Source organism: Poecilia reticulata, linkage group LG13 (genome assembly GCF_000633615.1).
Source record: "Poecilia reticulata strain Guanapo linkage group LG13, Guppy_female_1.0+MT, whole genome shotgun sequence".
Lineage (NCBI taxonomy): Eukaryota > Metazoa > Chordata > Actinopteri > Cyprinodontiformes > Poeciliidae > Poecilia > Poecilia reticulata.
This window is the reverse complement of record NC_024343.1, coordinates 10,263,469-10,280,671: the sequence shown is the minus strand read 5'-3', so window position 1 is coordinate 10,280,671 and position 17,203 is coordinate 10,263,469. Positions and strand designations below refer to the sequence as shown.

Here is a 17,203-nt window from a genome sequence, read left to right as displayed (position 1 = left end):
AATGCTTTCTGATTGGTTGCTTCAGAAATGTGGTGAGTTTGCAGGAACTCGGAAAAATGGCTTTCATGATGCATTCGTTCACTTTTTGGTCATAAAACATCCACTGATTGCACTCAACGTGCGTAAAATGCGCTTTACGCTATGGCGAAAATGATCGATCATATTCCTGGTTTTATTTGGAAGTAAATATAAAACAAAATCAATATAAAAACACTACTTTTATAAAGTTTGAAGTCTCTACTGTCCAACAGAACTGAAATGCACACTTCTCATGCCGTCTTTTTTTTATACGGAAGCCTTTTAAATGCATGACGTCATGCCCGCCACAGGGCTGGCGTCGACTAGAACACGAGGACATGAGAGCTGAAGTGCATTGCCTGGAAGTGGCCCAACTGACTCTGAAACGAAGACTCCAGAAGCTTCGGATGACCTTGACAAAGGCACAGCTGTCTATAGAGAAGTGATCCGAAGACCTGGAGAGTCTTTCAGAGTAGTTAGGGGATCTCCTGAGCCGGCACGAGAGAGACTGTGGATTTACAGTCTGAAAATTTTCAGCTAAGGAAAAGATTGGCGGAACAGGAGCATAAGGAGCATCAGTAGATGAAGAAACAGGAGAGTCAGGGACCAGCTTCAATTCTAGGAAACTTCGGTAAGAGGGTAGATAAGGTTTTCCAGACAATGTACCAAACAGGAACACTCAGGTACTGGATAGCCAGCATTCATTTTCTAATTCCTTTGGTTGTTCTGATAAAACTGGCCACCTTGCTGACACTGGCTCTAGAGAAACAGGTCGCTTTGCTGACTGGTTCTAGAGAAATGGGTCGCTTTGCTGATGCTGGCTCTAGAGAAATGGGTCGCTTTGCTGACTGACTAGAGAAACAGGTAACTTTGCTGACACTGGTTCTAGAGAAACGGGCTGGTTTGCTAACTGACTCTAGAGAAATGGGTCGCTTTGCTGACTGGCTCAAGAGAAACGAGTCACGATGCTGACTGGCTCCAGATTAACTGGTTGCTTTGCTGACTTGCAGAAGAGAAAGGGGTGACTTTTCTGACTGACTCTAGAGAAACGGGTTGCTTTGCTGACTGACTCTTGAGAAACGAGTTGCTTTGCTGACTGGCTCTTGAGTAATGGGGCATTTTGCTGCAACTGGTTCTAGAGTAACGGGTCGCTTTGCTGACTGGCTCTAGATAAACTGGTTGCTTTGCTGACTTGCTCAAGAGAAACGGGTGACTTTTCTGACTGACTAGAGAAACGGACCGCTTTGCTGACTGACTCTAGAGAAATGGGTCGCTTTTCTGGCTGACTCTAGAGAAACGGGTAACTTTCTAACTGGTTCTAGAGAAACGGGTTGCTTTGCTAACTGACTCTAGAGAAATGTGTCGCTTTGCTGACTGGCTCTTGAGAAACGAGTCGCTTTGCTGACTGGCTCTTGAGAAACGGGCCGTTATGCTGCAACTGGTTCTAGAGTAACGGGTCGCTGTGCTGACTGACTCTAGAGAAATGGGTCACTTTGCTGGCTGGCTCTTGAGAAACAGGCCGTTTTGCTTCAACTGGTTCTAGAGTAACGGGTCGCAAGGCTGACTGTCTCTAGAAAAATGTGTCGCTTTGTTGACTGGCTATTGAGAAACGAGTCGCTTTCCTGACTGGCTCTTGAGAAACAGGCCGTTTTTCTTCAACTGGTTCTAGAGTAACGGGTCGCTTTGCTGACTGACTCTAAAGAAATGGGTCGCTTTGCTGACTGGCTCTTGAGTATCCGGTCGCTTTGCTGACTGACTCAAGAGAAACGGGTCGCAAGGCTGACAGGCTCAAGAGAAACTGGTTGCGATACTGACTGGCTCTAGATAAACTCGTCGCGATGCTGACTGGCTCTTGAGAAATGGGTCGCTTCGCTGACACTGATTCTAGAGAAACAGGTCACTTTGCTGACACTGGTTCTAGAGAAATGAGTCGCGATGCTGATACTGGTTCTAGAGAAACGGGTTGTTTTGCTGAAACTAGTTCTGTTGCCTCCTGCCTCTCAAACACGCTGGGCCGTTCAGATTTGCCAGGAGAGAGGAGTGCTGTGTTGAAGGCGCCTTGTTGCTTCCCCCCCGGTTCCTACACCTATGATTATGTTTTCCGCCAGCCAAGTTTACACATGCAGTGTAAAACATATCTGTCAGAACTAAGATACCCATGTATCTGTTTTGTCTGAATGTTGCCATGTGCCCTAATGTGTCCTTTCCTATTCTTATTTAATTTGTTAAAACTGTGGAGTACTCACTTTTAACCCAGAATAGGATTTAGACCAGATACTCTAATCTATTAGTCACTCTTTAGCTTATTTTTTTAGAAACTGTAGAGTACTCACTATTTAAACCGATATTAGACAAATTTTTAGATTATCATGCAGAGAGACTCCTATTGTTGCAACCCAAAAAAGGAATTAGAACGAACTTAGAATCCAGAAAAAATTATTCCAGAACAGAGACTTTTATTTTTTATTATTACTTAGAAACTGTGGAGTACTCATTACTTTTACAAATTTAGAGCATACTTTGAAAGTACAGAGAATACTTACTTATACTTCTCTAGCAACCCAGAAGTCCAGTGGATACTTACTTACTTACACTTATTTAGCAACCCAGAACAGGGATTAGAACAAATTTAGAATCCAGAAAAAGTACCTTAGCAACTATGTTTTAGACTCCTATTCTCCAAACCAGAAAAGGAATTAGACCAGAGGATACTTACTTATACGTATCTACCAACCCTGAATAGGAGTATCTAGTTTATTTACTTTAGATCAACATTAGATTATTTTTCTTCTTTTGCTCTTTCCTTTGTTTTGTTATTTTGTTTGTATTTCCTTTTAATTCCTGTGAAGCACTTTGTATTGCCTTCTTGCTGAAAATGTGCTATACAAATACAATTACCTTTACCTTGTACCTTTACCTTCCAAATCTCCTATTTTTTTTTTTTGAAGGTTTCAGCTTCTGCCCCCACAGTAACAAACATCAACAGAAAAAGGGGGCTGTGATCGTATAGTGGTAAATTCATATCATTAATCCACATAGCTAATCACATCTTTAACATGAATAACAATGGCTATATAATTTAGAACAGAAAATAAAATCATACATGTACTATTCAAACACTAACAGAGATAATAGAACCATTACTTTGTTTCAAAAATTAAAACACACCTTAAGAAAAGAAAAAAACAAGTTGGTGGTTATCGCCAGTCTAGCAGCTTCTGGCCTCCATACATTAAATAAAATACAATAAATAACCCTCAACAAACTAGAACGCAATAGCAGTTGGAAGCAGTTAACATTTGTACAATTAAACAATCTAAAATGAGCAACATTAACAATGATAACATTTAAAAATAACACAAAACATAGGAAGTTTACATAAAAAACCCTGTACACTATCACATTTGTCCAAAATATATTGTAAAATATAATATTTGTAAAGAAAACAGAGCTTATTCTAATACACACCACAGTAACAGACAGCAACAGAAAAAGGGAATGAGCTGTCAGTTACTGGTAACTATGGTAACCACCAACTGTCAAAAGCAACACAGCAGAATTTAAAACATCAATAAATGTCTAAAGGGTACATTCCTAAGCTTGTTGAGCCGTAGCCGGGTGATTAATAGTAACTTGCTGATTGTTTAAGAACTGAAATTCCTCAGACCCACTTTTTTTTTCCTCGCTATGTGTACAGACACACACACACACACACGCACGCACGCACGCACACACACACACACACACACACACACGCACACACACACACGCACACACACACACACACACACACACACACACACACACATGCAAACACACTGGTGCTCAGTTACTCAGGTGCTCTGTGACATATTGAGAGCGCATGCTCACACTGTTTATGATACAGTGCCTGTACATAAACAGGCACTGTATCATACTCTTTGTGATTGTGTGTTATTCAGGGGAACTAATGGAAACCGTATTTGCCAGCATTCTGCAGTTTGGATCCAGAATTCAGGACACTGAAACACTATCCATCTCTGACTTTCCCTTGCCTCTGTCCCTAGTCTGCTATCTTTCTTTTAGTCTGCATATCTCTGTGCGAGTTTTGTTTCTTTCTCCTATTGAATTTTTTCCCCTTCTTTTTTGCCTTGTCCCGTTGCCTCTCTGGCCCACTACCATTTTGTTGCTAAGTGTTTTATCTGGTAGGTATGTAAAAATGACTTTCTGTTATCTGCATTCTGGTATTTGGGGTCATGGGTGTCAAAAGTTGTACCTTACCGTTATTAAATGCTTAGTTACAAGACTAAAACAGCGACATCTATCAGCTTTCTACCAGAAATTAATAGTCCAATTCCTGAGGTATGCATTGTTTGGGTATATAGGAGGAAGCCGGAGAGAACAAGGGAAACAAAATATTAATAAACTGATTCATAGAGAATATGAAGGAAATATTGTAAGTTGATTCAAAATTGCTGTTAAACTCGTGCTGCATGAGCAAAAACTTCAGAACGGGTTTAACCGCCACTTTAAAGACAGTGCGTTCCTAATTGTTCACAACAGTCTGTAAGTATAAGATGAGGATAAAAATAGAGCCATTTTGTGCAACCACTGTATGTTAGAGAAATTTGGACATGGACATCAGAAACATTATATAGAATATTAGTATAACTAGTATTCCACTTGGAATACTTGGTAGAGAATGAGAAAAAAATGCACGGGGAAAATAAAAGGATCTCATTATGGTTTTAATTTTTAAGCTCCTTCCACAGAAAGATCTCTGATCCTATAAATGGTAATGCTCCTTTGTTGGCATGCCTGTGGGTTAAAGATAAATCTCTTTGCTCTATAGTTGCTTAGTTTGTTTTTTTTATTTTTTTGGTTCTGTGGTCCAGGCTAGGACCAGTAAAGTATCCTGTTGTTGTGTCCTGGCATAGTCTTCATGGCCGGCGCTGGCTTGGCAGCAGAGATAAGTCTCCCAATGATCTGCTTTGTGTTTTCCTTTGGTCTGGCTAAGGCCCACTTCTGTGTGGCTCACAGGGAAACTGTGTGAGGATTCGATTGTGTCCGATTGAAGAGGGAAGCTCATACTGGAAGCACGGAGTGACACAGATACATTTATTTAGCCTCACATCCAAGGAGGAGAGGAAACAAAAGATCCCAGTTTAACTGGTGCGGGAGTGTTCGCTCTTTTTTGTTTTTTTTGGTGGTGTTGCTTTTAGAGTTAATGTTTTAATGTTTTATTAAAGCTGACAAAGCGAGCGACCGTCGCATGTAAATGGTTAACGTGTTACTTTCCAATCCCACAACTTTGCCTTTCTTCACACCACACAGTAAAGGCATTTAGTTTAAATCTTTGAATATAGAATCATAGTTATTGTGAAAATATGCTTTTCACTTCCCATGTCGGACCAAAATATACATATTTTTTTAGATGGAAGTGCATTTTGTGTGCATTTTGGAAGCTATGCACCGTTTGGTTGCAGATATGTGACAGATTACCAAAGGCTTTAGATCAAGTCATCATATATTAACCATGCTCTTGCAAAGAGTGGGCAGTTTCTAAAAGAATAACCTTGGATTTAAAGCAGGTAGGCTGGGGGAAACAAAAGACAGCATTGTGTTTCCACTGAGCAAATGTGTGAACTGCCAACTGCAGAGGATCTGGGGACGTTGTAGCCTGGTGTTGATCTGTGAATATCTGCTTTTTCTTTCTTATTGAACTAAAACTTATATGAAATTCTTGGATTCACTTTTTTTCCTTTTTAGCCTGTTTTACCTTTGTATAAAGTTTTTGTGGTGGTGTTGTGTAATGGACCACACAGTTCTGCCGTCTTTGTCTATACTTAGAAAATGGAACATTTTGTCCTCAGATTTGATAAGTTAGAAGTAGGAAAATTGGACAAAGTTTTCAGTGGATTTGGCATGGCTTGATAAGGAGGTCAGAGAAACTCCCAAAAGCCAATTTTTGTGAACTATTAAGTGCTCAGGATCTATCAAAAGAAAGGAACAGTGGTGAACTGGTGACAGGATCATGAAACAGTGAAAACTCTGGACTAAACAGGAAAGGTCACACCACCAATTTGGTAGTATTTTAGACATAACAAAAAAAAACTAACCAATAATTTTCAATATTGACTAATATGAAATGCATATATCATGATAAGTTTTTCAGCCACATCGTCCAGCACCACTATAATGATAAACTCCTATTAAAGAACCACAGACTGTGGGGTCTGGATTGCAGGTTTATCTTCTGACTGCTATAGCTTTATTTTTTTATGCCACTACCAACATTTAGTTAGGCTGTTTCCAAACTCTAGTGAATTTTGTAGAAGTCCTCAGTTTCCAGCTGCAGGCCCATCTGTCTCTGAGCTCAGTTCAGTGACGGAAAAGAGCCGCCCAAACAGCTGTCCTTCTCTACTCCTGACAGAAAATCTAATCAGCTCTGCTGCCCTAACATCTTTTAGTTTGCTATCAAGTCTTCCTTCCATCATGCTTAAGCAAGACAGACACTGGGACTTTTCAAACACATTCAGATGATTCTGCCTTGTAGTTTGGCTTTATCCTGTGCTGCAGAATGTCTTGTGTTTGATTGTTTTTTTTTTCTTTTGTTTCTCTCCTCTTTCTCTTTCAGGACTTTGCTCTTTCAGGACTCGTTTCTCCAGAATATGGCTGTCATCCACACTAACAGACCTCACACTGAGCCAGAAAAGCTTGGTCCAAACTGGTCCAGTCACATCCAGCCTACCTGATCCTGGACTCACAGAGGTGAACTTAGGTGCTACTGTTAAAATGCAAATAATTCCGGTTGATATTTCATATCTTTCTTCAAAAAGTGAAACAGAAAAGGCATTTCTTTAGTTCAGGATTTTCCCCATACTGTTATGTTTTATTCATTCTCCAAAACGGGATCGTAAAGTTCTGAGTATAAGCTGGTCTCAGCGGACCGCTCCTCCAGGGTCAGAATGCACCAGCTGTTTAGTCGGGTCCTCGGCCAGAGGGACCTGTCTAGAGCAGGAGACCTGTTCTCTCTAGAGGACACGGAGATCGAAGACGGCCTGTCTGAAGCTCTGGATCAGATCAAGGACATCTCCTGTTCACCAGTCAGTAAGCATGTCTAAACAGGCAAAACCGATACACAGTCCTTTGAGAGTTATGTTAATACTTACATAGCAAATGCCACTTTAATGAATTATTTATTTTGTCATATATTATTAATATTCTTAATTTTGCCGCCTGCTTCTTTCTGCTGACCGACAGGACTATTTGACTAATGACAATGATCAGGCCGTGGTCGAGATTTGCATCACACGCATCACCACGGCGATCCGAGAGACCGGCTCCATCGAGCGACACAGCACGGCCCTGGTGGGCCTGTGGGAGTCTTGTCTTGAACATAACCTCACTCCTCAAGGGGAAAGCACAGAAGACACGCCGCACGCAAAGATAGCCTCTGACATCACCAGCTGCATCCTGCAGGTACATGCTCATCAGAAACAGACACACTGGGGGTTTGATGACCTGGAACTCTTAAAGGACATAGCTTTGCACATACCTGTCATCAGATGGAAAATGATTTATGCCTGTGGTGCTAAATAAGGTTGATATTTGCAATCTTCTTAAAAACATGTGGTTTCTATACACTAAGATGTTCACATATTTACAAAGTATATGAAGAGAGTCTTACAGATATATTAGTATTTTCTTTCAATATGGCCCATTTATAGCTTTGTACTGAAATACAATTCAAAGCTGCACCTCAAGTTGGTTAAATAAGGGAACAATATCAACTTTTAAACCTATTTGTAGTCCTTGGGCTTTTTCATTTTTTGTCAGATTACAGCCACACACTTCATTTTATTGGGATTTTGTGACAAACTGACATAAGGTGAAGTATGAACAGAATAGAATAGAATAGAATAGAATAGAATAGAATAGAATAGAATAGAATAGAATAGAATAGAATAGAACGATTCCTACAGATTTTGGTGCTATTCTCCAGATAAAAAACAATGTCTCACTTAAAGACTATAAATAATGATTTATATTTCACTTATCTTTTGCAATATCACTTATCAAGAGATAAATAAAAACTGGTACAGCTTATAGCTTCATCAGATTAGTAAACATTTAATTTTAAATCCAACCCTTACATTCAAAAGAAGAAAAAGCAGACAGGTCAGGGATACAGTTGTGTAGAAGTGTAAAGCTGCGTAAGGTTGAAAAGCAAAACAACGCTGAACATCAACTGAGAAAAAGAAGAAGAAAGTGGAACAATAAAATCATAAAAAAACATGGGCTATATACATTTTTTATATTAATTATTAATTTTTGCAAGGCACTCTATTGTAATTAGAATAATTGAAATGCTAAGAAAATGTCTAAATTTTATTACACATATGAATATTATTTTTTTACTTCAACAAGCTCAAATATCGCGTACACTGAAGTAATCCTGACATCAGCTACAATCGACCTTTTTCGCTTACAGCAGTATGACATTTTAAAGGCTTTTCTCTGAGTGATGTACTGATATCAATTAGTGCATTACTAATTCAAACAAGAGTACTGCTGACAGCTATTGTTAATCAGTTCATTTAACAACATGCTATTTTCTGGAGAAACTGAAACTATGGCTAAAGTAAAGGCATCAAGCCATTTGGGTGTTTTTTCTGTTCAAAGTTTGCCACAAGGTCGTTTGTGAATGGATTACATATCCTTTGAATCGAATGTCACAGCCTGAAAAGTAAGGGTCAAATCTCTGGTCTGCAGTCTTTGCACACAGTTTCACTGTGCAGAACCAAATGCTTTTGATCTTTGCACATGTGCAAATAATACTCATTTCCTCAGAATGAGACTGTGTGTGTATGTGTGTGTTAAACGATGTTACAGCATCTATCTATAGAATGAGAGATATGTGTAACATTAGCATTTCTTTTAGTAATTTTGTACTTTCTTCACTTTTGGAGTTGATCAAAGTGTCTAGGAATGTCGAATTAATAACGCATGACTTTCAGTCTCCCAAGGATAAAAATAGGACTTGGCACAGCAGCTTGTTTGTCTAAATTGCTCTTCAATATAGAAAAGACAAGAGAACTTGGAAATAAAGAAAACAGGTGTATGTTTAACCTAATATATCTAGAAAGTTCCCACAACAGCTATTTGACTGATCTTGCCACGTTTTACTTTCAAGGCAATAATAAAAGAGTTTAAAGCAGTTGGAATCATGACAAACAAGACTGGAGCAGAACCCAAGTATATTTTTCTACTTTAGACAGAGAGGTGGATGCTATGGGAGGTAAAAAATAATCTTCAAAGCTCCCTGTTAGAGAACTGTGAAAACAGTGACATCTAGGTCACCAAATTGCCCTTAAAAACCAATTTATTTTAAGGCTTTTTGCACATCTTTATCAGGGGTGCCAAAGCCTGTGGAGGTGCTGTGCATGATACATTTAACTTGCCCTTGCCCAGTTTATATGCTTTCCCATTGCTGTATTTTTTTTATTTTTTTGCAACCTATAACTGATTTTACACCATTTGATTGGAAGAGAAGTGTGTTATCGTAGACGGTAAAGGTTTGTACACAAAAATCATTTAAATAGTAGATGGAATGTTCAAATGACAGAAACTTTGTTTGATTTTAACACCAAAGGTACAAAAATGCTAAAAATTGATGGAGAAAATAAGATTTCTCATCTCGGGTTTCTCAAGCAAAAAGGTTTAGACTTGAACAAACTCTGTCCTCTGCCTTTTCCACCCCCCTTGTCCTTGTTCCTTCAGGAATGGGAATGTGTTAATACCATCCTAATGAGTCCAACTCTTCAGAAAAAGGCCATTCGCATGCTCACACACACAGACACACACAGAGGTGAGACTAAAAAGTCTGACAGCTCTGGCAGAAATGTCTGATTCTCATGTCCCAGTTACAATAGCTATCACAGGAGACTATGCGAATCTCTTTCTTTACCTTTTAAAAACCGTCCTCCTTGATTTCTAGCCCCCTTGATCTCCGATATCTTTGATTCTCTCTTTACCTCGCTGTCATTTTGAATTTACACCAACACACTTGTCTTATCCTTCCTCTGAAACTCCCACAAGGAGCAGGAGAGATGTATGCAGTGGTTTCTTGGAGGAAGAGGTTTATTGGCTTGCTGGTTGTAAATAAACTGAACACAGGCAAGTATAAACACGAACAGAGATTTCTGTCTTATAATGAACATTCACCACACAGACTCAGTGAAATGTCTTGATCTAAATATTTAAATTTAGCCCTCAAGAAAGATGAAAGATGGAGAATTAGGTGGGATGTATAAGCCTGTACATCTATTCTCTAAGAAAATGAGCCAGAAGATTCTGCAGACTTGAACACACTGTGGTCTTTACTTTCACAATAACTACGCACAAAGAAATACAATAAGAAAATAATAACTTGAGATTATTAAATTATAATTAGTTTTGAAATCTTGTCATATTTTGATGTGGACTGATAATTTGACTGAGTTCATATCAGCTTCATTGTATTTTGGCAACCCAGTATTTACACTGCCGCCATGTGGCAGAAGGGAGTCATAGTGCAGAGAAAGCATATTCTTTAAAAAAATATTTAAAACATTGGCATTAAAGAAAGTTATTTTTGGGGTAGCAAATTATAATTTCATGTAACAGAAGTGCGGACAGAGTTTTAATTTCTATTTATTTAGGTTGTATGAATATGTTTTGAATCACACTGTCCATTAGAGGGTGCTGGTGCATCTCAAATAACATTTCTCCTTTCCCACTCACACTTTTTTATTATATATCTTTCAGCCCCTACAGTATGTTTATGCTTGACGTCATGTTGAATTACAATAAACTCTGTCTAAAGAACACATCAATACATCTAATGTATGTCGCTTACAGATATAATTTACCAACCATTTTTGCTGATTTTTGAAGTTGTTGGTTTTTTTTAAGAAAATAGGTGCTAATGGATAGATGAAGTAGACAGGCAAATGGGTGGCCAGCCTATGGATGCTAGTCACCAATTTTTTCAAAGCTAACACAAGTGCATAGTCTCCTTCATTTGCCACTGCCAGCTATTCAGCAACAAGGAAGTAACCGCCACTTGGTGTGCAGTAGTCTTAATTTTAGTCTTAATACAATGGCATAGTTTGGCATAGACTCTCCAAACAAGGGGTTTCCTGATCTGGGAAGCCCCTGGTTCAGCGGGAAGAAATCCTACAGCATGTGCTCCTTTTACCACTTCAACGTGCTGTCAACTCCTGGAAAGCACAAAGCACTGAGTACTAGTAAATATGAACACGTTAAAGGGGTGTGAATACTTTTGTAAGGCACTGTAATTTTAAGGAAGGAAGGAAATCCATCATATTGTCTTTCCTTAGCCACATGATCTGAACTTCTTTTCTTGTTTTGTCTTCTCAGAACTACAGCTGCCCCTCAGTCATGGCGCTGGCTGTTCCAGTGGCGGTGCGATTCCTTCAGAGAGGGAACCGAGAACTGAGCAGGAACATGTCCAGCTATCTCTCACTGGCTGCTATAGCAAAAGCTGACTTGCTGGCTGAACATACAGAGGCCATAACCATCAGTGTGCTGGGAGGTACAGTCTACGCACTTATAGTCGTGCAGCTAAAAGCGACTTACTGCTTTTTTTTTTGTGATTTCCTTTGCACTTAAAATAAGCAGATCATTTTACTCCCACGTTAGTTTCCACATCTTTAATCAAAAACAATGAAATTAAAAGCCTGCCATAGCATAAGTTCAATAACTCATCAGTATAATTTTTGTAATTGTGCTTATTTAGATGATGATTCTTGACTTTGGGGGGATGGTTCGTAGAAGTTGTACTCATGAGCTCTCATTATGAGCCTTTTCAGCAGAAGTGAAACAATCGGGTCAAATGTTTACTCTGGTGGAACAGGGAGTTATTGTTGCAATCAGAAGGTGCTGTAATCAAACCATTCAGAAAAATAATGGTAATAAGTTGCAGCTGCCTCTTATTGTTGAACATGGATACATAAGAATGACTTTTAGGTGGTGCATAAACCTTCACAGATGGTTTATTTGTTGTTTTTTTAATATGTGATCATAACTTTTACCACTCAATAGAAGTTTGGCGATGCAATGACGCATTTTTTTAAAAAGTGAGACACTGTAAGCCTAATACTGCAGCTACTTTTCCACGTTTTGCTTTAAGATTATTTAGCAAATAGGAAAAAAAGATTCAGATAGTTTGCAGTACAAGCCGTGTCTTCACTCTGAAACATCATGCTTTGGGTTGCTTTTATTGAACACTGACAGGGGAGCTGATGAGAGTATTTAAGAAGATGGATAGAGATTTTTATTATGGAGTTTTGGTTTGCACCTCCTCAGACAGATTAAAACAGAAACTGAGCAACTTAAACATTTCATTCCTGATTCCTCTTTTCTCTGCTCGTGGACCCATCTACTTGACTATGGCCTTTTCAGCCTCATGTTGACTTTTGTGTTTTACAAGCCGGCTGTGCAACTGAGTTCTGAAACCTCAGCATAAACACAGGGGTGAGGTAGATGATGGCTCAGTTATATGAGCTAGCAGGACGGGCAGACCGCACACATGTGTATTTAATACTGAAGTCAGTGAAGGCCTGTGCAGTCATATACACATTGTCCTATTTAATGCATTCCTTTAGAAATGGTTCGACTCGGTTCTAGCGTATGTTTTGACGTATTTACATTATATTTTTGTCAGTGTGGTATATACTCAGTTTTATAAGAAATTGTGTCTGTGTGTTTGTGTATTCCCAACCCAGAGAGAGCTTACTGCAGGATGCAGCTTTTATAGCTGCAGCAGGATGTCTCACTCACACATGCTCGTTTACAAAAGTTTAACTGGGTTTAGCTCTATGGGGGCTAAGTGTCAAGCTGTTAAAGTTAAATGTGATCTTTAGTTAACTGCATGGTTTGGAATGCAGTTGTAGACTGAATGCAGATTGGTTGTAGATATATTATTATGAACCAGTACTAACTAACAACTGGGGACTTTTCCTTTTTTTTTTTTTTTTTTTACATGTCGTACCTGGCAGGGTGGCACTCGGGTAACAATTCTGAGTGCCAAGGTCTTTGGATTTATTTCAGATGTAATGGACAAAAAGACAGAAAAGAGGAGAGATGTGAGAAGAGAGGAAGAAGGATAGAGAGAACACAAAACAACCTGGAAGTCTGTTTCTATACCTGCAGGAAGAGAGAGAGAGAGAGAAAAAAGAACAGAACTGAATAGTGACGATCAAAGTATGCATATGTAATAATAATAACTTCAATATCCCTGAAAAGTACACAGTACAAGTTAATATTAGATGCATTTAGTGTAAACCATGGCCCAACATGCCCAACATGGTGTTTCTGACAAAACACCTGGATCTAAACACCTGTGTGTGTGGGAGCATACTTGTGTACTGTATATAAGGTTTCTCCATAAGAATGTTAAAACTGGGGGTTTTGGGAAGCCAAAACAGATCTACCCCCCAGAACCTGAGGCAGACATGGAGGAGACCACAGACCCCATCCAGAAACGGGCTGAAAAAAGGCCACAGGGTCCAAACAAGCCAGACAGCCAGTCAACCAGAACAGCCGAAGATGAAACAATCCCAACCCCCAAGCTAGCTCTACTCTCAACACTATGAACCTCACGCACCCCACCAGTCCATAACAGCCTGGTAAAAAATGATAATGAAAAAAACACTATAACCATTTTAAAATGACTCAGACAAAATACACGACTAAAGTACCGTTTACTCTTCTCCACTTTGTTTTTGGAGCTGTTTCTGTTTCATATTGTAGGGCACAGCTGTGGATGCTTCACTGCCTCAAGAAATGGTTGCAGTACCAAGTATAGTCAAACTGTAGCAGTAGCAAAGCAGATTCAAATAAAGTTTTTGTTTAGTTTAATATCTAATTTGTTTCTGAAGTGAAGTAAATCCATGGCTATGATTATAATAAGCTCTAAAGCAAACAGGGCAAAACTTTTTGAATTCCCACTTTTAAGAAATAGCTAATGCAGAAATATGTCAAATATAAATTAGGACAGACTTTTAACATGCTAAATTTCCTGTGTTGGCTCGAGGCTCAGTGTGAAAGTCCTCATTAGACTCTTTCAAATTCTTTTCTGCCTTCTCTGACAAAAAAAAAAGCTTCTCTACTCACTTTAACTTTCCATTTATTCACTCGTGTTATGCAAAAATATTTATTTACAAAATACATTCTGTTTCATCTTTTCACATAAAACAATGTACAGTATAATACAAGCAACAGAGTTATGCAAGTTTAATCATGCAAGATTTGACTGAGTAAACATTTTCCCCATGGTTCATACACGTATTCAAAATAATTTTTTTTACTTTGTTCATTCCAAAGACAAAGAATAATCTAACTATTGAACACAGGTAAGAAAAGACACAGCATAAAATTAATTATTCATAAAATCGATGTAAACACTTAATGAATATAGTATTTTTATTATAAAAAATATGTTTGAGTTTAAAAGTTTTTCACACATCCAAAACGTTGCAACAAAATAATAAAATTAGCCCTACGTTCTAGTTTTTCATATCTAAAAGGAAGGCAAGTACAGCAGTTTTTAATAGTGTTGCATATGTTGTTCTAAAGTTTAATTTCAATGAAAACTACTAAGCTACCTCCGCCTGCAGTTAACTGTACCTTTAAGGCCGTGGTGAAAAGATAGCAACATTTTCCCAATGACTGGTTCTTGTTAAAATACATAATCTGTGTTGTTTGTATTTGTTAACTGCACCTGCTGTTTCTATGAAATCCTCAGAAGTAAAAACGAAAAATGTCATTAGCCTGCAATTACAGGATCATCTCTTGTCACTGTGTGGGACTTCTTATTTCTGCTTGGCTGTCTGGTCATTATCCAGTTTGTTGAGTCAGCAAAAATGAGTTAGCAACTTTGTGTCTTTCTTGCTCTCTAATTAAGTCTTTGGCAAATGCTGCTTGCAACACGTTTCCAGCAACACGTCATGTTGTCTAAACTGAGTTAACGGAATCAGTTTAAAATTATAGGTTATAGCACAATTTCTCACAGTCTCTCACAGCATTGGTTGTTTTATTCCTTTAACCGTTCATGATAATATCAATAAAGATGATGCAGAGAATCCGAGTCTCACTTATAAAGACGTGTTAAAAATGTCATGTTGAAACTCTTAAATGTCCACGGTTTCAGCTTGACTTTTTTTTATCAGAGTGGAGGATATGTATGCAACAAATTGTTATGATTATTAAAATGATGGATCAGTAGATGAACTGAGCTCCTCCATGTGGCACCATCTCTGTCACCCCCCATGCCACCACGCTCCCCCTGTGCTGGCAGCCCTGGCCTCGCTGCGCAGCCAACTGGGAAATTTCCTGTTCTGACAGGACAGTGTCCCACATATTAACCCCCGTCATTTTCCCAGCAAACGCCAGCTTTGGATCAAAACTTTCCTCAAACCCGGCCACACCACTCCCGCTGGTGGGAGACAGAGGGCAGCAGCCGTTTCTTTCTTGCCCGAGCTGGAGTGAGCCTCCCTCGGGAAAGTTGTGTCCCTTGGCCATCCCGGGGTTGGACGCCATCTTCTTCCCGCCCACCCACAGGGTCGCCAGGCCTTGCTCGGAGGACCAGGCTCCGCATAAATGGATCCACTCTCCTGGGCTTACCACGCTCCTTGCCTCCACCTGACTAGCTTCCTCTCCAACAGTGAACACGGCAGAGGTTTGGGCGAGCAGCAGCTGGATTTCAGAAGGGTTTCGACGGTGTCCGTAGGAGAATAGCACAGTTTTGTTGAAGACTGAAGTTGGCTTCACCCACATGCAGACAGTAAAGGTGGACAGGGCCAGGGTGACATCTGGAATGATAGCAGTGTAAATCCGACGGGAGCGCATAGGAAACAGGAGGGCCATCTCACACCCTGTGCAACAAGTAGAAATGACGGCAGATGGGGTCAGTCAGTAAAACTCACGGTTTCATATACAAATGAAACAAAACATTGTCTCTTGTCAAATGTCTTGTCTAATCCAAACATTGGATTAGACAAGGAAGACAAAAAATTTGTTATCACATAAAACAAAGTTTCATAAGTAATCAATAAAGTTATTAAGAGATAGACTAATTTAGACTAATTCTCATGGGAGTAGACGTCAGCACCCTGACTGCTGTATTCTGGAGTAATTGAAACATGTTTAAAGAGTTGTTTGACTAAGGCTATGTTTGGGGTAGTCAACAAAAAATCTCCAGCAAGAGAGTTAACCCTATTAAAAACTCTTCAGATGATCCTCTTCAGAAAGACATTTGATAACTTGTTGTAGACAATAATTGTAGTCATGAAGCACAGGCAGTTCATGATGGCTCCATAATGGCTCTTGTTTCATTGTGGGCTGTTTCAAGTTAATTTAGGTTTTATGCTATGTGTGGCATTTTATCACGTTATGATGTTTTGTTGTCTTTTGAATTGTTTTAAGTTGTTGAAGGCAAATCTGTGGAAATGCTTTGCAAATTAGTTAAGGGTATAAATGTTGTAGTTTTCTGTTTTTGTTTCTGCTTAACACTTGTTCATGCAAATAAACAAAGAATTAAGTACACGGTTGTTTGTGAAGAAAAAAAATCCTTGACGTTTGAAATATTACGGACCAATTAACTTGCCTATTTTTGGACTGTGAGTAAAAACTAATCTGATGCACTGGGAGAAGATGCCATGCAGAAAGACCTCTCTGGCATAATTTAGATTGTATAATTATTTTTTTTTAGAAATTATTCATATAGTTTACACCAAACCATAATTTTGTGCTTTTGCTCCCCAAATTTAGTAAAAGCTGATCAATTAATTAAAAACAAAAGTTAACAAAGTGAGTATAATACTGACCTCCAGAAGGTCTATTTTCTGTCAAATAAGAATGTTCAAATTCTCATGACATTTTAAAATCTCCTTGGCTACCATGTCACCTATTCTCTTTAAAATCAACTTTCGATTGTTTGTTTTTTTATATATATTTTCATTCTCTGGGTTGCCCCCTCCTTCCTGCTCTAACCCTTTTTTCCACTCCAGTCAGCTTTTTCTTCCAACCTGCTAAAATTGGATATCCTAAATATTGATGTTCTCTTGGTCTCACTCAGAAAATAGTAGCAAGGAGAAAAAAGCTTTTCGACGTGTGTGTTTGTGTGTGTGTTTTTTTTTTT

The 17,203-nt window shown here is 38.9% G+C and overlaps 2 protein-coding genes across 2 annotated transcripts in view; one reads left to right on the top strand and one right to left on the bottom strand.

The window, feature by feature from the left end:
* veph1 (ventricular zone expressed PH domain-containing 1) overlaps positions 1-17,203 on the top strand; it is a 76,474-nt gene that overhangs the window by 7,278 nt on the left and 51,993 nt on the right. The window contains exons 2-5 of the mRNA XM_017308330.1: positions 6,635-6,768; positions 6,920-7,103; positions 7,261-7,479; positions 11,422-11,596. Of these exons, the coding sequence (XP_017163819.1) occupies positions 6,966-7,103; positions 7,261-7,479; positions 11,422-11,596 (532 nt within the window). The 5' untranslated portion in view covers positions 6,635-6,768; positions 6,920-6,965. The remainder of the gene's footprint in view (positions 1-6,634; positions 6,769-6,919; positions 7,104-7,260; positions 7,480-11,421; positions 11,597-17,203) is intronic.
* ptx3a (pentraxin 3, long a) overlaps positions 14,175-17,203 on the bottom strand; it is an 8,556-nt gene continuing 5,527 nt past the window's right edge. Inside the window, exon 4 of the mRNA XM_008425328.2 lies at positions 14,175-15,938. Within this exon, the coding sequence (XP_008423550.1) occupies positions 15,283-15,938 (656 nt within the window). The 3' untranslated portion in view covers positions 14,175-15,282. The remainder of the gene's footprint in view (positions 15,939-17,203) is intronic.